The following is a 20,979-nucleotide window of genomic DNA, read 5'->3' as shown; positions in this document are numbered from 1 at the left end:
TGTCGCAACCTTATCAGGTGTTAACTGTGTAGCAGAGTGCAAACTCTGCACATACCGGCCTCTCCTTTTTACCGTCAAACATTTTAAATTTCGAAATTCTCATTCAATTTTTCAATTCCTTTTATTCTGCTCTGATTCATGACATCCTCGACCTTGATACGAGTAACATCTATATTGTTTGGCCGTGGCTTACTATTTTTTATTTTCTTTACATTGTATTTTGTGGAGCTCGGTGACGCAGCGGTAAACGCGCTCGGTCTGCGATTGTTGAAGTTAAGCAACTTTCGCAAAGGCCGGTCATAGGATGGGTGACCACAAAAAAAAAGTTTTCATCTCGAGCTCCTCCGTGTTTCGGAAGGCACGTTAAGCCGTTGGTCCCGGCTGCATTAGCAGTCGTTAATAACCATCAATCCGCACTGGGCCTGCGTGATGGTTTAAGGCCCGATCTCCCTATCCATCCGTGCCCCAGCAGTGGGGACGTTAATGGGCTGATGATGATGACATTGTATTTTATATATTATCGTTCAACTGTGACTTAAAGTTCCTGTTTGTGAAGTGCCAATTAATAAACTGTTTACTGTTTGACTCCTGCTGCCGGCACGTCGGGACTCCTGTTGTACTACTCTGCCGGCACATCGGGACTCCAGGTCTCCACCTCCACCCGTCGAACCGCTTTTTTTTGCCGCAGATGGCATTAACTACTTGGCCGGACAAATGGGGAGCGCTGAAGGTTCTCAACCGGCATAAAATTTAAAACAACAGGCCTGAGGGTGTCCAGTTGGGCGCGAACTTCAGCTCAGGGCGTCGTCTGAAAGGAAAAACGTTGACCACGCCGGCGCCGATTGAGGGCTAGAGTAATCGGGTCGTCGGGATCGTATATTACGTCCTTCGGACGCCCGTCGAGCCACAAATGCATACATTTTAAGGCGTTAACTGCATATATTTGAAAGTGTTTTTGTTTGTGGCATGACGGTGGTGGCGCCACCATAGCGTCTTAGATAGGGCCCTAATACCTGCCATTTCTAATTAGATATCTAACATAAGCCTATTTGCTCTTTTGTTCTGACTTCAAAGAGATGTCAATGGCCTTTTTTTGGGTATCTTTTGAATCAATATACTACTTAATCAAACAATACCTATAAGTATATTTATAACTCAACTATTGGCATCTTACATAATACATTATTGTATACACCGAAAGACTTCCTTGAATAAGGATCATAACATAACTCACCGAAAACCCTAGAAGGCTACGTCGCCAAACGATTTATATTGAAATGGCTACGTTGCCAAAACGTCGCCAAGTGAGTTACCTGCCATACATTTCAATGTTAATTGTTTGGCGACCGTCGCCATGGCACCTAAGTGAGTCATAGCCGTAAATATATACTTTTTTTCTACACTTCTCTTCTGCATTGGGAGGAAATAATAAAAAATATATAAAAATCGACTGACGGAATATATGCTGCCCTCACTAACATGACATGACGCCTTTAACTTATCCAAGAAGATAAATTCCAGTTTGTTTTCGACGTTATTCGCTGTTACCTTGGCGAACTCGGTAAAAATAAATTCCATTTTCTGAATAGTTTTAATGTAAACCCTGGATTTTGATTTTGATGGATGAATCCGGTAAATCCGGCTCGACGGCCGTGTAAAACCGTATCGAATATCATCGACCTTCGATTTGATATATTCATGTTTTGTTTCTTCAAAATATTAATATTAGTATAGTAAATGCATTTATGAATTTGCGTGAAATATATATTACGGGACCCTACGAATAAATAAGCAGCAGCGTGGATCAGCTTGGTGGAGTATGCTCCATACCCCCTCCGGTTGATTGAGGGGAGGCCTGTGACCAGCAGTGGGACGTATATAGGCTTTTTATATATTTATATATACGAATAAATAAGATGGGAGCAACGTTATGACAAATTCATCATCATCATCATCTCAGGCCTTTACATCTTTATCAGATTATTCAAACAGCGTTTCTGTGGCAGCTTTTAAAATGGCTGTAAAGTCCGATGCGAGAGCGACAGTAGCGGCCGCACGACTGGTTATTAGATGGTACAGGTGGTAAATCGGCTCTTTCATTTCTGTGTCGCCTCTCGCGCTTGTCGGCTAGAATCTGGAACCAGGTTTTATCCTGTGCTTTGCACCCATCGGCCAAAGAGGTCCTCCACTTACTCCGATCACTGGCCAGGTCCTCCCATTTTTCTATATTACAAATTATGTCGTAGGTATAATAACATACCTCTAGAATAAGGAATACGTTAGAACGGCAACTCTCCGCTCCCCACTAGCGAGTGACCTAGGAAATATTAAGAAAAACAAATAAGAAAAACAAATAAACAACAATAATATGTATAATTATATATTGGTGCTAATTCCTGTAAATACCATCTAATTTTATTTTAAGTTATATCTGTCATTTTCTTATCCGCCGAAAAGGAAAGGGACGGGTAATCGACAAGCATAAAATTTATGGAACACACGTCAATTTTAAGCACAAATCTTAAACAACCGTCTAAAAATTTTACATCAGTCAATAACCCGACACAGTTAGTAGACAGCACGTCAAACGGATTGCATACCAGTGACGTACCTTTTTGATTCGCCCGGGTTATTCATTCATTTACTCATTCTTCCTAAAATTAAGAGCTGTGAATCATCCGTCCCTTTCCTTTTCGACGGACATGAAACTGACGGATATAACTTAAAATAAAATTAGGCGGTGTCTGCAGGAATCGGGGCCATTATAGTCTAAGAAACATTAGTACTCAATATTTTAGATAGATGGCGCTGGCATCGGCTTAATGACGATACATAAACCGAAGAATTTCGCATGGACAAGAGGAGGACCGGCCTGTTTAATAAAACTTACAATTGTAAATTACAATGACAATTTGATGCACATTGCGGAGTGTCTGATCACGAAATCGCCGGGTAAACAGTGTTTTTATTTGCTCCACTTTAAAAATAATTACGGTGGTTTTTAACTGAACTGTTTAAGTTAAAATTTATACTCATACAATTTTTAAGTTTGATGTGTAATTTTAATTTTACTTTATTTTTAAATACTTAAGTACCCTTAATTGTATAAGTTATGTACGCCGTAATTGTCATATATATTAGTCACAATACCGTAACCTTATAAATGTAAAATGTTTAATATATGTGATGTGGTTGTACTTTATAAATAAATATTAAATAAATATTTTGCAGTTTCATATTAGCTACGTAATGAACACCAAATTGTCGTTGTAATTTACAATTGTAAGTTTTATGAAACAGGCCCCCGGTGGTGTAATGGTTAACACACTCGTCTAAGCTTGACAAAAGCTGTGAGTTCATGTCCCGTCCGAATATATATTTTTTTTCGATTTAAATTTTTCTTTGACAGATTTACGTATTAGTTATATATTCATCAGCCCAAATAGTCAACACCGTCTGAGGCAAACAGTACACAAACATAAAACATAAACAAATGCTTCCCCTCAATCAACGGCTTAACGTGACTTCCGAAGCACGATCTCTACAATAAGTCGTGTAAAAAGAATAACCAGTCCATCGTCATCCTGTGTCTATTTTATATAATACTAGCGACCCAGCTTCGCTCGGGTGCAATGCTGAGGAAAAACTGAAATTATTTACGACATCACATTAATAACCTCAAAAATAAAAGTATTTCTCCACTATTTAATGGATGTTATTACACATATAAACCTTCCTTTTGAATCACTCTATCCATTAAAAAAACCTCATCAAAATCCATTGCGTAGTTTTAAAGATTTAAGCGTACATAGGGATATAGGGAAAGAAAAAGCGACTTTGTTTTATACTATGTAGTGATGTCAATGTGTTTATTGTTTTATCAATAACAGAGTTAGGTTAGGTTAGGTTAGATAGAGGTCCGCCCTGTAGTTCCGGGCGCAAGAATAGGGCTACGGTACCCCCTGCCTATCATAAGAGGCGACTGAAAGGGGACACTGGGGATCGTGGGTGGTAAGGGCGGGGGCCCGAACCACTCAACACACGATCTCCGGGATGGATGGCAATGCGATATGGCCTCGCAGTGCCGTAAAACTGGGATGGCGTAGGGGTGGGGATCTACCCCGGGACGCGCTTTAGTGAAAGCAAGTGCGAGGGGAGCACCGGTGCGTTGGACAGAGATCCCGGAGCTCCCCGACATGCGCAGCAGAGGGCCATCGGAGGGGTTTTAGTCGGTAAGAGTCCGACATAACCTCGTCGCTCCCCCGGGTAGCGAGGTATCCATGAGGATTTCCCCTTCGTTACAAAAAAAAAAGGTTAGATAGAGGTGCTGCGGAAGAATGTGAAAACGTCCCCGCTGTTTGATACAAGCACCGCGGGCTTTTAGTCGGTGTGAGTCCGACATAACTCTTTTATCGCTGTCCCCGCGGAGGAAAGGTATGCGGTAGGCATTTCCCCTGAAAAAAGTTATATAGGGATGATCATAACAGAGTTCCATTTCCATGTATAACAAAAAATGATTTTTTTTTAATCGCAGTAATTTTTCATCCGCTTCGTATTTCTAAAGAATGTTCCTCAGAAATAAAATGAGTCCGACTATACTCGTATTTTATGGCATCATATTTTTTATCAATAAGTATACTTATACCATGGAGTAACGAATAAGCGTTTTTCCGGCCAAGTAGTTAATGCCATCTGCGGCAAATCTACAATAAGTCACGTCAAAAAAAAGAATAAGCGCCGAAGGAATGGGCGCCATTCCTATAGAATATTGAGCAAGTAGTAATATTATGTAGATTTCAACTTATCGTAAATGGGTAGTTTCTTAGGTCAAAGATGAATTATAAAACTCTGATTACTAAATAAAGACAGATCTAAAGGTGACAAAAAAGTTTATTTTTTTATATTTAACTTATTTATGAATTTTAATAAAGAAAAATTTAATAATAAGTGAAATATTTTGTTACGTTTTTCTATGACGTCACAGGTTGCTTTTTCATTCAAATTATATACTTAGTAATTTCGTGTTTTGATGTTTATTAAAAAGTAACTGATTTGACTAGTTGGAAACGAGCCTATTCTGTCTCCTGTAGGTATTAATCCTGTCTCCACCTTAAAAGTATCCTGCTGTAGAACGTTTGATGGGCTGAAGGCCTGGTGTGTGATTGGAGAAACTACACTTATATTTTTGTATAAAAATTAAAATACAATACAGACGACGTTCGAACGCAAGATGAATATGGAGAAATATAATATGAAATTATGACAGCTACAAAAAAAGAAAAATTGGTTGCCAAATTGACAGCCCATAGTTTTGTTGCTAATGTTGGTGTTTCCAACATATTATAATGTTTTATATATTTGTACTATAAAAATATTTATTTTTAAAATTAAATTAAATATTTATATTTATTTAGCATTAGGAATGTAAATCCACCACAGGCTTCGTCAGTACCAACATTCATATTAAAAAAATTAAAATAAGGGAAAGCATATTCAATTCATACATAATAAAATCCGCACAAGCTTCGTCAAATACTGTATGTTTGTATTTGTACTTGGATTTTATTGTTTTCTTACTAAAATAACAAATAAACATAAAACATGACGAAAAAAATGTAAGAAATAAAATGTTGCGCCTTAACAAGAACATTAGGCAAATTCAGTACGAGTATGTTCGCCATTTATTTCGGCGATGCGGACTTTTTAGATTTAATTTACCTAATTTTACGAACATTATGAGATAAATTTCTTTCGCGCCGGGCCTGGGGCAGAAATGATCAGTCTCCTTTTAATTTTCATGTTTTTTTGTGTTTTTTTACAGAATATTCCACTTGATATCAACTCAGAATCGTGGTCTAAATCATACCTCAAGGTTGTTGTTACGATGTCACTAATATACCCTGTAACCTACTTTATATTTCATCCATTTTAGACTAATAGGAATACTCGAGCATGCATCCATATTCCGTAATATTATGATATTCAAATGGATTCCAATATTGTATTGCGAGGAAGAGTAAAATCTATTGAATTGTACGATATATGATCGGATATGAAAGATGATATTATATTGCATGTTATCATCATGAATACGTTGTTAAATACAAGTAGTACCGACTTATCTTACTTTCTTACTCTTTTACTCTTCAAGGTTTGCTCGTAAGTATAAATGCGAAAGTAAATCTGCCTGTACTATTCACACGTTGACAGTCCAGTGAACAATATACGGGTCATGACGGACTTGCTCCATACGTCCTTTTTTTACGTGACTTATTGTAGATTTGCCGCAAATTGCATTAACTACTCGGCCGAACAAATGGGGAGCGCTGAAGGCTCTCACCCGGTACAACGTTTAAGACAACAGACCTGAGGGTGCCCAGTTGGGCGCGAACCTCGGCTCAGGGCGTCGTCTGAGAGGAAAACTATTTGAAAGAATTAATCGACCCTAGTGGGTAGATAGCGATAAGCACTGATTGAGGAAAATCGTCGACCACGCCGGCGGGGTCGGTATCGGGGTCCTGAAGTGTTTGGTGTCGCGAGCTGATTGGCTGCCTCTATGGCTAGAGTAATCGGGTCGTCGGGAGCTCCATACGTCCGTGACCCATACATATTAACGCTACTGTCCACCTGTTTGAAGGCTAAAGTGACTGAAGGTTTAATAAACATTTTCAAATAAATAATTCTAATTCAAATAGTTTTTCATAATAGTAAGAGATATGGTTTACTTCCTATGCCTATGCATGAAGAATGCTACACCGACAAGAGCGTGGCTCTTAAATTGGTGATGAAACTTATAAATGTACTTATGTCATTTTTACCGCTGACTAGATTTGAATAAATAGTTTTGTTTTGATGTGGTGGTATATTGAAAACTAGCTGATGAGTCAGGGGCCTTATTAGATAATAAAAACACTGTAAAGAAAGAACGAAACATAGAACATAAACAATGTTGGTAATTAAATAAATGCTATGAAAAGACGTCTGATCTGAGACGTCAAGGAAAAAAAATACAATTGCTATTCAAAATTCTAGATTAAGTACTTAGGTAAATTAAATTCATCTTTTTTTGGGGTTATGTACGTTTTTATAATAAAATACCAGATAATATTTTAAATTGGTCAGAAAATAAATTTAAAGCTCACGTGAAGCTTACTTTATGTAAAAAAGCTTATCATAACATTAATTATTACCTCCTTAAATGATAAAAATGTCTGGTATTGAATGTGTTTATTTAGTTATTAAATAACATGTAAGTAATGTATACCCTCATTGATTTAAAAGATGTGTTGCTGTTGCAGTTTCTTGTCATTTCTCCTCAGCCATAACACCTTGCGAAATGACGTAAATTCAAAAATGTTACATTGACCTTCAACAAGTTTATCCATGATAATTACGTTGAATAAATGATTCTGATTTCTATCAAAGTAGCGGTTTCTTCGACACCTTTTTATAAATGGTGTATATCTACTTACTTACCGCTCTCGTAGACAAAATCACAGGATATTTTTTTAAACCTCCTCTTTGCATGGAACCGTTTAACCTTTACCTTTTTGCTCCATTTCGACCTTAACAGGGTTCGTTGTAGAAATTTAATTATATCCAAAATACCACACAGAGGTTATACCGCGTATCAGTTACTCTTATAATGGAAATTAATTGGTTTCTTCAATTTGCAGGTTTCTCTAAATAGCATCGTGACTACGCTTTTTAATTATGAATAGGCGTATGGATACCATTAATAGGCTACTTGACAACCTTTGTTCGTGAGAGCAAAAACTTGCGCTGAGCTATGACCGATTTGCATTGCTGCAGCACCCATACATACCTGGCGTGTTTAAAGGTACGAGTTGGCAGCGGACGACATGAGGCAGCAGCGGACGACATGTCGCAGAGACACAACTGGTTTCTATGTATTTCTATGAAATATCTGTCATTGCCAACGACATGTCGCCGCTATAGAAATACATAGAAACCAGTTGTGTCGCTGCGACACGTCGTCCGCTGCTGCCTCGTGTCGTCCGCTGCCAACTCGTACTTTAATACAGAGCTTCGTCTCTGTTGATTGATTGTCTGTATCTAATCTTTTTCTTTTTGTATGCATGTGTGTCTGTAGACCAAATAAATGTTTTTATCTATCTAACCTGTTTTTATCTATCTAACCTAGTCCTCCATGGTCCAGTGGTTGGGCGTTGGGCTCACGATCCGGAGGTCCTGGGTTCGATGCCCGGTGGGGACATATCACAAAAATTACTTTGTGGTCCCTAGTTTGGTTAGGACATTACAGGCTGATCACCTGATTGTCCGAAAGTAAGACGATCCGTGCTTCGGAAGGCACGTTAAGCCGTTGGTCCCGGTTACTACTTACTGATGTAAGTACGTAGTCGTTATATGAGTCATGGCGGCTCAATAGTAATCCTGACACCAGGGATAAATGAGGTTCGTAATTCACCTCACAACCCACACGATAGAAGAAGAAGCTTTTTTTTTTTTACGAAGGGGAAATCCTCATGGATACCTCGCCACCCGGGGGAGCGACGAGGTTATGTCGGACTCTTACCGACTAAAACCCCTCCGATGGCCCTCTGCTGCGCATGTCGGGAAGCTCCGGGATCTCTAACGAACGCACCGGTGCTTCCCTCGCGCCTGCTATAAAAAGCGCGTCCCGGGGTAGGTCCCCACCCCTACGCCATCCCAGTTTTACGGCAATGCGAGGCCATGTCACATTGCCGTCCCTCCCGGACACCGTATGAAGAGCGGCTCGGGCCCCCGCCCTTACCACTCACGGTCTCCAGTGTCCCCTTTCAGTCGTCTTTTACGACAGGCAGGGGGTACCGTAGCCCTATTCTTGCGCCCGGAACTACAGGGCGGACACGGCTAGACAGCCGCGGCTACCACCGCCACCGCACGTCGCCGACGTCTCCTTCTCCAGGCGGGATCCAGCCTCTCCCGGTCCCGTTCCGCGGCCTCTTTCTGAGTCATGACAGACTCGCAGAAAGCGACCATCGCCTTCCATTGCCTTTCTCCCGACAGCATAGCCGCAACTATGGCAGGGGGAGAAAGGTCATCCCCGACCTCTGAGACCAGGGTTTGTCGTTCCGGGATCCACGCGGGACACTCCTCCAGCGTATGCTGGGCGTCGTCCACATCGTCACTGCAGTGATGACACTGCGCTGTTACTTCGCGTCCAATCCGATGCAGGTACTGACCGAAACAGCCGTGTCCGGTGAGCACCTGTGTTAATCGGAACGTGCCGTTCCAGATTTTCTCCATCCATGGGGCAAAAGATGGTAATATTGCCCCAACGACTCTTTGTCGTGAGGAACGTGGCTCCTCAAGTCGCGCTTTCCACTCCTCGAGCGCCCTAAGGTGTTCTCGCTCTCTGAGCCTCTCTACAGCTCGTTGAGGCTCCCCGCTTCGGCGAATGCTACGAACGAGATGGTATGTTCGCGCATCCATGTCCGCTTAGATGTCTAGAGGCGGGCATCGGGCCAAGAGCATGGCAGCCTCATGGGATATTGTGCGGTATCCCCTCACTATTCGGATGGACACTCTCCGCTGCAAACTGTTAAGTTTGCGCCGCCGGTCGCTCGTCAGGCTAGGGGCCCAGACAGGCGCACCGTAGAGTGCCATCGAACGAACGCACTACCCCGGCGTAGAGACGCCGGACTCCCTCTCTCGGCCCGCCGAGGTTGGGAAGAATGCGGTGAAGGGCTCCGATCACTTTCTCGATCCTGGGGTATAGGCGGTTGTGGTGTTCCCGGAAATCCCACCGGCCGTCCAGAATAAGGCCAAGGTATTTTATTTGCCTTCTGATCGGAACTTGGACATCGCCGACGCGGATCGACGAGTCTGGTGGCTCCTCACCCCGTGAGAGGTTGTGGAACCACAGCGCCTCGGTCTTGTGCGGCGCTAACTGGAGGCCAAGACCGTGTATTTTCCGGGTAACACATGCCACCCCCAACTCGGCAAGTCGAGTCGTCGACTCAAAGTTGTCCCCGTTTGCCAGCACAAGCGTGTCGTCCGCGTAGCAGACGACATGAACACCAGCGGGGAGGTCGGCTCGCAGGACTGAGTCATAGGCAAGATTCCAGAGCAGAGGACCTAAAACGGACCCCTGTGGAACCCCGCAATAGACAGGTCTCCGATGGACCTCGGCATCCCGTCCCATGTATGTTATATGCCTGTCTTGAAGATAGGCACCAACTATCCCTCGGAGATAGGGAGGTACTTGGTGATACACCAGGGCCTCCCTAATTGCCTGCCAGGGCAGGGAGTTGAAAGCGTTGACAATATCTAGACTTATTGCCAACGACACCCCGCCCTCGCTCACGGCCTCATCCGACAGAGAGCGGACGCGAAGGATCGCGTCCACTGTCGATTGACCTCGTCGGAAGCCGAACTGGCACTCCGAAAGGTTGGGGCCCTCCAACACGAGATGTTCGACGATGCGATCGGCCACTATTCGTTTGAATAGTTTGCCGATCTCGTCGAGTAGGCATATGGGACGGTATGCAGAGGGAGAGTCTGCAGCCCTGCCTTCCTTCCTTAAAAGGACCAGACTTGAGTCCTTCCACTCGGAGGGGAAAAGACCCTGACGGAGGCAAGAGGTGAAAAGTTGCCTCAGTCTGTCCCTTAGAACGGTTAGAGCCAGCACCCAGGCCCGACCCGGTATTCCGTCTGGGCCTGGGGCGGTGTTCTTGGCTCTGAGCCGTTTAACAGCTCGGTCGAGCTCGTCTTGCGACACTTCGAGCTGTGGGGACCAATCTGTTGGTTCCGCAGAAGTCGAGGCGGCGAGAGTGCCGTTCTGGACTCTGGGAAACAGTGCGTCAATCACCGTCTCCAGTAGAGCTGAGTCCATCGTCTCTGTCAGTGGAGGCACCCATGGCCGGAGCTTGCCCAATACGATTTTGTATGGGCGGCCCCATGGGTCCCTGCTGAGATCGTCTAAGAGCTCATGCCAAGCTCGAGCCTTTGCATCCGAGACAGCGTACTGGAACGCCTTCGTCGCTGCTCGGTACGATGCGTAGGCCTCGTCAACCTCTTCTGACGTCGCTCGTCGTCTTCTCCTTGTTCGGGTGTACCGGCGTCGGGCTCGGAGGCATGTTGTTCGCAGTTGCGCGCATTCCTCTGACCACCAGTACACCCTCTTTCGGTTCAGGGCCCTTACACGAGGCATCGATGCGTCACATATAGACGTCATCGTGCTCCGGAACCAAGACGCTTCCTGTTCAGGGTCTCTGAAAATCCCTTCCTCTGGCCACAAGGCGACATTGGCGGCCGCAACGAAGAGGTCCGGATCAAGTTGCTTGAGGGACCAGCGGCGCGGAAGGCCTTCATCTCTCTGAGAGCGTTCCGGTGGGCGAATTGAGACCTCGATGACGATGTGTCTGTGGTCGGAGAGAGTGACCAGCTCCTCCGCCACTCGCCAACCGGACACTAGGCGCGCTGCAGCGGGAGTCGCCCACGACAAGTCGACGACCGACTCCCCCTGCCACCGCACACAGGTGCTTACGGACCCCTGGTTTAGCAAACGCAGGTCTAGTCCGTCCGCCCACTCCTGCAGAGTCTCGCCCCTTGGTGTGTCCCGAGCACATCCCCATTGTCTGGCGTGGGCATTGAAATCCCCCAGCACAAGCACCGGACGAGGGCGGCAGCTGCGGATGCAGTTTGCCACCGAGTCCAGGTAAGACTCGAATGCTTCGAGGCGACAATTGGGCGAGATGTAGCATCCGACCACCGCCAAATGCCCCCATTCCACTGCGACGAATCCCTGTCCACTGCAAAGCAGGGAACAGGGAGGATCGCTACGTCCTCCTCCCCAATGAATAGCCACAGAACCGCCGTCGCCTGGGAACCATCGAGGATGGTCCGGAACGCGGAAGGGTTCTGCAACAACTGTGAGTGCAATCGACCACTCCGCGAGCGTCTGTAGCAGCAGGTCTTGAGCTGCGCGGCAGTGGTTCAGATTGCACTGAAGAATTCTCAAGGGAGGGAATCTTGAGCCTCCATAGCCTCCGGCGGGCCTTCGCCCTGGCGCGAACTAGGCGCTGCGTCCTGGCTGGGTTGAGGAATCTGCTGCTTTCCTCTGCCTTTTTTCCTCTTTGGAGGGGAGCACTGCTTGCTACCCAGTCTGTGGTTCGATGGGCGCCCGAGATCTGCACAGACCGGGCACCTGGGTTCGCGTGCTTGGCAACTGCTGGTTTTGTGACTGGTTTGGCCACATCGGTAACAGCAGTTGCTGCGGTCCTCGGCGTTGGGACATTGAGGTCTTACATGTCCCATCTCCAGGCATTTGTAACATTGCAACGGTCTGGCCGTTAACACCTGGACACGCGCCGAAGCCCACCCCACCTTCAATCTCGCCGTGTTCGCAAGCTTGCGGATAGCGGCGAGTGGGCACCTGACCCATGCAGTTCCCATTTTCCGTGAAGAAAGGCGGATCTCTCCGACTTTGACATCGTCCTGCGAACAACCCCCCTGGTCCGCTATTGCAGAGGCGATGTCAGCCGGAGTTACAGACTCGTCAAAGTCTGCCACTCTGATCTCGCCAGTCTTCACCGGGCGCAGTATGTGCACGTCCATATCCGCAAGGGTGCTGCGCAGGCGCGCAGCCAGTTCATCCGCCTTTTTAGCGCTGTCGGGGCCAGGAACCTGTAAGATCAGCCCACCGGTCGCAGCCCTCCTCTGCCTAAGCTCGGTGATCCCACACTCTGCGAGGTTCACGCGCTGTTTTGCCGCACCCATTACCGCAGCGTAGGTAGTAGCTGCCCCCTCGGGGACAGTTACAGTTACGACAGCAGTCGTGGGGGGCCGAGCTGGTGTGGCCTTCGTACCTCTCGCCTGTTGTGCTGGCTTTTGCGTCTTGGCCGGTTTGGGCTTAGAAGCAGTTGCCGTCTCAGATGGTCGAGAGGCAGGCTTTTTGCGCACGACCTGGGCCCAAGAACGGGTTTGAAGACCCGAGGGACCCGCTACTGCCATCGCCACTGCCGGAGCACCCTTCGGCGCTGGCGGCGGCTGCAGGTTGGTGCCTCTCTCTCCTTTCTTTTTGAACTTCTTCTTCTTTTTCTTCTTCTTGGGCGCCGCTGGTGTGGGCGCCACTGCTGAAGCGACTGGAGCCGTCCTCGGAATCGGTCTGCGGACCCTGTCCGGGTACAGTTCGGCTCTGAAATCGGCCAGCTTCTTCTCGATCAGGGCTCCAACTCCATCAGGATTTCATCAGAGCCCCTACTCGGCTTTGGCGGCTGGGCTGGTGAGGGCGCTGCAGGAGCGTCACTGGTCACCGGCCTCTTGCCCAGGGGCGGCCTGATGGCTCGGCCTGGGAGCAATTCTGCCTTGAAGGCAGCCAGCTTGTTTTCGACAAGGGCTCCGATGCGATCCATTAGGATTTCATCGGCGCCCTTGGCGGGCTGTCTTCTTACCTCTGGTCTTGGAGGCGCGCGCTCCCGCTGGCGGAGAGACTCCATCTCAGCCTGCAGGGTCTTGAGTCTTTCTTCCATACCCGAGAGTTTGGAGCGCAGACTAGCGTTCTCCCTCTCCAGCCATCCCTCGCTACCGAATGACGACGTTCTTTGCGCCATTTCGCCAGCCGCAGCCTTTGCCGTGATAGCCGCCAACCTCAGACAACGCACAAAGTTGCCCTTGAGATTTTTGGAGTGATCTGCGACTTTGGTGACCGTCTCCATGGACTCGAGGATTCGAGCACCTAGATCGGCCACCGGCTGCTCCTTCATCTCCATCGCCAGGTCCTCCACACTGGGCAGAGTGTCCTTAGATCGTGTGGACGACACTGACACCGAGGAAAGATAGGGGTCGTTGTCGTCTATCACAATCTCAGGTCTCGGTCTGGGTCGAGACTTACGTTTCGACTTTGGCGATCCTCCATTCGTTGCAGTCCCCGGCAGTCTTGCACGCTTTGTAGCGCGAGTAACTCCGGAGCCAACTGAAACCGCCGACCTCATAGAAACGATGGAGCCCTCCGTGTCCTCTCCATCGCTCGTCGCCACCTTCCCACTCGGGCCGGGGAGCACCACTAGCGCGTCCCGCCCGATAGGCAGTCTCGAGAGACTTACTCTCGTTTCCCGCTCTAACCTTCCCGGAACTCGTTCCATCTTCCTTCCACTTCTCATCTCCCTAACATTCGAACTTAATCCTAAATCTGATCCGTTTTCAAAGCCTTGGTCGTGTTCACGAAGGCCAGCATCTTGCTGGCCTACGAAGCAGTCTTTGCCCCCCGCCGTATACGAATGGGGCTTGCCCTCCGAAGAGGGGCGGGGTCGCTCGCTTGGAATGCCCGCCGGCGGACTCGAATTTCCGATCTGCTTGTTCATGTTGTTTTTTTGTCTTTTCTGACCGGGGTGACCTCCCCGGGGCGCCCTTGCTGCCAGAACCACTGACCATTCAGCCCGTCAGCAGGCGCCAAACCTTAGGCTTGGGTGATTATTTTATAGAGGTTGTCTTCCTCGCGGCCCCCTCCGCTCAGTGTGGAGGCGGCCCCCGTTCCAGACAGCATTGCGTCTGGATTACGGGTCGGGCCGGCGGTGGCCAAAGCCATTGCCCGGCATTGCTGCCGGACCCGCCGCCCCTTACAACGTCGAGCCGAAGCCCAGGTCGCATCGTCAATACCCTCTGCTCTAGCAGAGGGATACGAAGAGTGACCAACCCCCCTTGCTGATTTTGGTCCGCGCCGGCCGAAGCCGGTACCCCCCATATCTGGGGGGCGTTCCCCTATCCGCCACCTGGGGACGCGCCCGATGGGAGATCAGCAACTCCACACGGGAGAAGAAGAAGAACCTAGTCTAATGAGACACTTTTTACGAAACGTCAAAACGAAAGTTTCTTTCTTAGTTTGTATGGACATACAGGACATCGTGTTGTCTTTATTTTTAGGGAATTTCGGGACTACATCATTGGACTTCCCACCGAACAGTCTTCAATATAATTTAAATGTACCTACCGACTAATTTTTTTTTTGCAACAAAATAATGGGAGATGGGCTCATTTGACTGACTGCAGGCAGTCGAAAGGCGTTATCTCGTCAATATCCAAGTCTCTTCTCGAAGATTGCCTCATATGATTAAAGCACCATTTCACATGTGTAGCAGCTCATTTTGTAGAGGATGTCTGGGCGTAGAAGAAACCGCCTCTAATGTCATCCTGTAGGACTAACATACCCAACGTGATAAAATTTTATCACGGTCATTTTATCGATTCTTACGATATGATTATGTCGTTTTGTCGAATGGTGCTAATATGTGAACCAAAATGAGTCATGTTCTTCTATCAAAAATGTTAGCGAAATAAAAAAAGTTATCGATTTCGACAAAATTTATTGAATCAATAATTTTATCACGTTGCGAATTTTAGCCCTGCTGAAGTGTGTGGGACCAGCACAATGGACACAAATCCTCATGCCAACGAGGTTGCCCCGCGAAACCCTCAGGAGGCTTCTGAGTTTCTGGAAAAAGCTAGTTAGCCTATAGTCTACATTTGTTTTAGGAATAGGCCATCCATAAGTCTAAATAGAGCCATCGACTCGCAAAGAAGAATAGAGCCCATTAAATTACTAATAAATTAAATTAAATAAATAAATAAATTAAAAATAAAAATAATATATTTTAATTATTATTATTATTAATTATTAAATTGTTTATTTATTTCATTTTTATTATTTAATGAAATTATTATTAATCATTTTTTTGCCCATTTTATTATAGAACAAGAACAGAGCCCATTGCCAATGCCACCCACATCAGATATTGCTCAACTTTTCCAATCATTTCTAAAACATTATTAACCCACTGGCTGTTTACTTGCCGGCTTTACTAGTCTACTAACAGAGATATTGAGTTTCCAAAGGGCAGCTTAGTTCCTAAGTCAAAACCAAACAAGCGAACTACAAACAGGGTTTCTCAACAATTAATAGCCTCGCAAAGGATGTGGTTAGTTTGAATGGCAATATTGTATCTCTATTTTAGATCACGTTTATGTATCTAAGACCTAGCATTTGACTGACTATAATATAATGTTAGACAAAACTCTCTGTCCCTGTTCCAATTCTGTTGTGACAATGTGGAGAATCAATTTTTGCTGTCAACGGAATTGTTTGCTATATATTCTTTATTGAAAACTGGAATCGAAAGAACTGTGTTGTGACAAGTTTGTTGAAAGCGTTGTGGAAATATTTTCTGAGAAATGATGCGAAATTGTTTCGTAAGTTAGTGAAACATTTATTTTATATCTTTATCTTAGGATGTGGTCAATTTTTACAGAAGTATTTAATCATCATCTGATTTTTCGACTACTTAAAAGCCTATTATTTATGGGTTTTTTTTGACGTGACTTATTGTAGATTTGCCGCAGATGGCATTAACTACTTGGCCGGACAAATAGGGAGCGCTGAAGGCTCTCACCCGGTACAACGTTTAAGACAACAGGCCTGAGGGTGCCCAGTTGGGCGCGAACCTCGGCTCAGGGCGTCGTCTGAGAGGAAGAATATTTGAAAGAATTAATCGACCTAGTGGGTCGATAGGGATAAGCGTTAAATGAGGGAAATCGTCGACCACCTTTATTATGTTTCACCTTTAACGTTGTTTGTTACGTTACTTTAAACTTCGCCCAAAACCCGCAGCGACGGAGTACGGTCCATCCCCCTCCGGTACACTGAGGGAACGCCTGTGCACAGCTGTGTGACGTATATAGGCTGTTTATGTTATGTTTACCTTTGACCGCATTCTCGTAACAGTAGCAAAACTACTTCAAATAATTAATAACTTCAGTACCACACATTTTCTCGCTTTGTGCCTTCTACTAAACATGTGATCGAACGTAAAAGCCCATATCAATTTCACTAACAGCAAGTTATAATTATTCAGCATGAAAGGAATATTCAGTTTCCCTCTAATTAAATATATTCCCCATCCGCGTAGCTACTCGTTACGTCGTAGCCGTAACTACGACCGGAGCAAAATGCTACGGCTTTTCAAAACAAAACAGGTTGAGCGAAGTCCGATGTTGGAAACCGAAAAAGCGAAAACGGAAAAAGGTTTATAAGCAATAAAGGCTTTTTAAAGAGAAAAGCGACGGTTTAAGCGTAACTCAGCGAGAAAGGTGTTCGTTAGCTGTCGGATAATGAGGTGTTTATTTACCGTAACGCGAGTCAAAGTGAGCTTTGAGAATTTTTGTTGAGGAATTTGACGAAATGAAAAGAAGTATGACTTTTCAGATAATTAATTAACAGTATTAGGTTTACTTGCGTGTGTAATTCGATTTTGAAATTCGTTGTTTATGTTTGCACGTTAAATTTTTTGGCCTTTATAGGCTATGGCTCACCTATCACGTTGGTCTAACAGAAACCTCGGACAAGTGTGGGTACTTAGGTCATCTTGCGATGTATGTGTGTATGAACGTGTCAATTTAAAGGCTGGATATTTATTTAAATCACTTTTTTTTATCTTAAATCTTAGATCACGTGCTAGGCTAAGCTGCTCAGGTTTTCATTTAATTTATTTAATGAACCGTCTTAGCCCGGTTGAAAAAGCGCGTGACTCTCACTGTGAAGTCGCAGGTTCGAATCTTATACCGATAAAGTTAGAAATTATTAAAAAAATAATAAGAAAGCGCTGATTGAATTTTGATTACTTTTTTTTGGTTTGTTGTTCCTTTTTTTATTTGATCGATTGTTGATTGTTTTTGAATTGATGATAAATGATTATCACTTTTTCTATTCCTCTGCCCAGCTTGGATGGATTATTCGGTACGGCCTCCGTGGTCCAGTGGTTAAGCGTTAGGCTTACGATCCGGAAATACCGGGTTCGAATCCCGGAAATATCACAAAAAATACTTTGTGATCCCTAGTTTGGTTAGGACATTACAGGCTGATCACCTGATTGTCCGAAAGTAAGATGATCCATGCTTCAGAAGGCACGTTAAGCCGTTGGTCCCGGGTACTACTTACTGATGTAAGTAAGTAGTCATTACACGAGCCATGTCAGGGGCCTTTGGCGGCTCAATAGTAACCCTGACACCAGGGTTGATGAGGTTGGTAATCCACCTATATATAAATAGGAGGCCTATATTATAATAAACCGTCCTTGAGGTAAAGTAGGGTAAGTATACTTTCAAACTCTCAAGGGTTCGTTAAAACTTTTACTCCCAAACTAAGTTAACAACTTATTGAATAATCACACGACTTTATTCTCAAATGGGGTAGTCAGCTGTACATTCGCATGATGGACAAATTAAACCAACTAAATTGAACATTCCTACAGGCTTACTTAAAACGTGGTTGTACAGTCGAAGCAAATAGTTAGTGACAGTCAAGGTATACGTAGCAACATCCAGAATGTCCAATTATTAGGGGCGATCAAGGTGGCCGTATAGATAGTAACGCTCTAAGTGACCAAAAACATCGGCACAACCTGCGTGTTCAAAAAGGTGACAACCTAATCGTCGATGAGGTTGGTAATCCAACTCATAACCCACACGATGGAAAGAATAAAAAAATACATACATAACTTACAATCAAAACACGTAATAAAAACAACTTAAACACAAGAGAACAAACATTAAGGCAAAGTGTATGGACTGGTCAACAATAGTGGTGGAATCCTTTATAAAAGGGCCTCACTCAGCATAAGCCGCGGCGCGAGCCACGACGCTGGTATTCTGTGGACCCTGCTAAGTGAGGCACGGAAATTGTGTCTCCCACAAGTACAACATCGACTATATTAAGTACATCCTATAATGGTGCCGATTCTGACGAACAAAACTTAATTTTAATTTAATATGATCGTTTTCGTGAGGAGCTCGGCGGCGCAGCGGTAAACGCGCTCGGTCGCAAAGGCCGGTCATAGGATAGGTGACCACAAAAAAAAAGTTTTCAACTCGAGCTCCTCCGTGCTTCGGAAGGCACGTTAAGTCGTTGGTCCCGGCTGCATTAGCAGTCGTTAATAACCATCAATCCGCACTGGGCCCGCGTGATGGTTTAAGGCCCGATCTCCCTATCCATTCATAGGGAAGGCCCGTGCCCCAGAAGTGGGGACGTTAACGGGCTGATGATGATGATGATGATCGTTTTAAAAATAGTACTGTTTACTATAAGTACTTATATGAAGAAGTAAGTAAATATAAGCTCTGTCTTTTAGAGCTAGTTTTGAAACTAGCAAACTAAATTAAAATCAAGGTTGTGTCTGTCAGAATCTGCACCACTATTTACATTTACATTGCTTTTGCTTTTATATTATCTATAGTCCTTAAAAAAACGATTAACGTAGTATTTATAAATATTAGGTAAGTATAATTTATTACAGTATCAGTTTCTCGAAGTTAAACAGTGATTGGGTGGGTTGGGTACCCACTAACACCGGAATGAATCTCGGCAAATTCGGAAATACAAGTGGATTGAATAGTCATCTCATTACGGAAAAAAACTGACGACATCTATCCGAACAGCTAAGCCGTGATTTTCTCCTCTGTAATATAGTTACGGTAACTAACTAAGCTTAATTAGGACCCTTTTCAGACGTTTTTCCCTTACATATCTACATAAAGGATGTAAATGTTCGGCAGCGGGTGCGCGGAAATAAAAAGAAAAACTAAAGGAATATCACTTTTACTGAAAATATATACAAGGAAAAAGAAAATACATAAAAGAAAAGCAAAAATAAAATAACTTTTAAACTCAACGACCGATCTTGGTGACAGCGAAAATTAGAAGAGAATAAACAAAAGACAATCACACCATATAGAAGAATAAAACAGAAATTCTTATAAACTAAGGAGATTGTATACAGGGTGTTAGTGACATCGTAACGAAAACTTTGAGGGATGATTCAGACCATGATTCTGAGTCGATATCAAGTGGATTTTTCCGTCGCAAAAATCATGTATTTTTTTTTTTGTTTTTTTAAATTATTTTCAATTCTATACTTTTGCGATGGAAAATTCCACTTGATATCAACTCAGAATCATGGTCTGAATCATCCCTCAAAGTTTTCGTTACGATGTCACTAACACCCTGTATAATTATCAAAAAGTATTAAATCGACATAAAAATGTTCGTGCGTCGTTTACAAAGGATTTATGACATACTTACTTATATAATGACCCCGTGCAGACATATCCTAATTTTATTTTAAGTTATACCTGTCGTATTCTTATCCGCCGAAAAGGAAAGGCATGGATGATTGACAACTCGCACATCTAGTTCTTAAAAGTCATAAATGTCAAAAAATCTGAAATTGAGTTAACTTAGTAATTAAAATTAAATTAAAATCGTTAAAGCGCTCTACGGTAAAATTTAAAAAATTACATTTATGACTTTAAAGAACTAGATGTGCGAACTGTCAATTTTAAAATGAATGAGTAATGACCCGGGCAAATCAAATAGCATCTCGCTGGTATGCAAACCGTTTGACGTGTGCTGTCAACTTAATTCAGTCAGGTTATTGGTTAATCTTCCTCTTTTAATCTTCTTCTTAGATTGGCTAATGTAAAACTTTTAGAGGGTTGTTTTAGATTTGTGCCTAAAATTTGTGATGACGTGTGTTCCATAAACTGTATGCCTGTCGTTTACCGGTATAATAGCGGTCACATAACCTACTTTTTGCCGCCGCAGTCGGGTCAAAACGGTTACTCGCCCTAAGTAAGTACTTGTGTTCAATGAAGACACTTCGTGTCCGTTCCGACCCTTAAGAAAGGACGCGCCATTTACAAGACTACTTAATTAGGACTCCATCGAGTACGTTACCCACAGTCACGACATATGTAGGTAAGCAACATACGGTAAAACTCAGTGATGTGTTCACGGGAATTTTCCCAAAATGAGTATGTTCCCGTTGTAAAATCTATTATTAATTTATTATGTAACTATAACGGACTGGCTGGTTTTCTTTTTCAAATTGTTCTTTCTTGTACTATGGTATTACCTGCCTAAAGGTTAGGTATGAACTTTTACATAAGTTTTGAGCCTTTTTATTGCCG

General features: G+C 44.3%; 2 protein-coding genes across 2 annotated transcripts; both read right to left on the bottom strand.

Moving 5' to 3' along the window:
* Positions 1-8,874: 8,874 nt before the first annotated feature.
* On the bottom strand, positions 8,875-9,270 carry LOC126376808 (uncharacterized). Its single transcript, XM_050024355.1, has one exon. The coding sequence runs from the start codon at positions 9,268-9,270 to the stop codon at positions 8,875-8,877; it is 396 nt and encodes a 131-aa protein (XP_049880312.1).
* Positions 9,271-9,595: 325 nt separating this feature from the next.
* Positions 9,596-14,327, bottom strand: LOC126376807 (uncharacterized). Its single transcript, XM_050024354.1, has 3 exons — positions 13,201-14,327; positions 12,274-13,141; positions 9,596-11,971 (listed from the first exon to the last, which is right to left on the bottom strand). The coding sequence occupies exons 1-3, from the start codon at positions 14,325-14,327 to the stop codon at positions 9,596-9,598; spliced, it is 4,371 nt and encodes a 1,456-aa protein (XP_049880311.1).
* Between the last annotated feature and the right edge of the window lie 6,652 nt (positions 14,328-20,979).

This window comes from Pectinophora gossypiella, chromosome 21 (assembly GCF_024362695.1).
Source record: "Pectinophora gossypiella chromosome 21, ilPecGoss1.1, whole genome shotgun sequence".
In the NCBI taxonomy this organism is placed as follows: domain Eukaryota; kingdom Metazoa; phylum Arthropoda; class Insecta; order Lepidoptera; family Gelechiidae; genus Pectinophora; species Pectinophora gossypiella.
The sequence above is the reverse complement of the archived record's forward strand: the minus strand, read 5'-3'. Positions and strand labels throughout refer to the sequence as shown.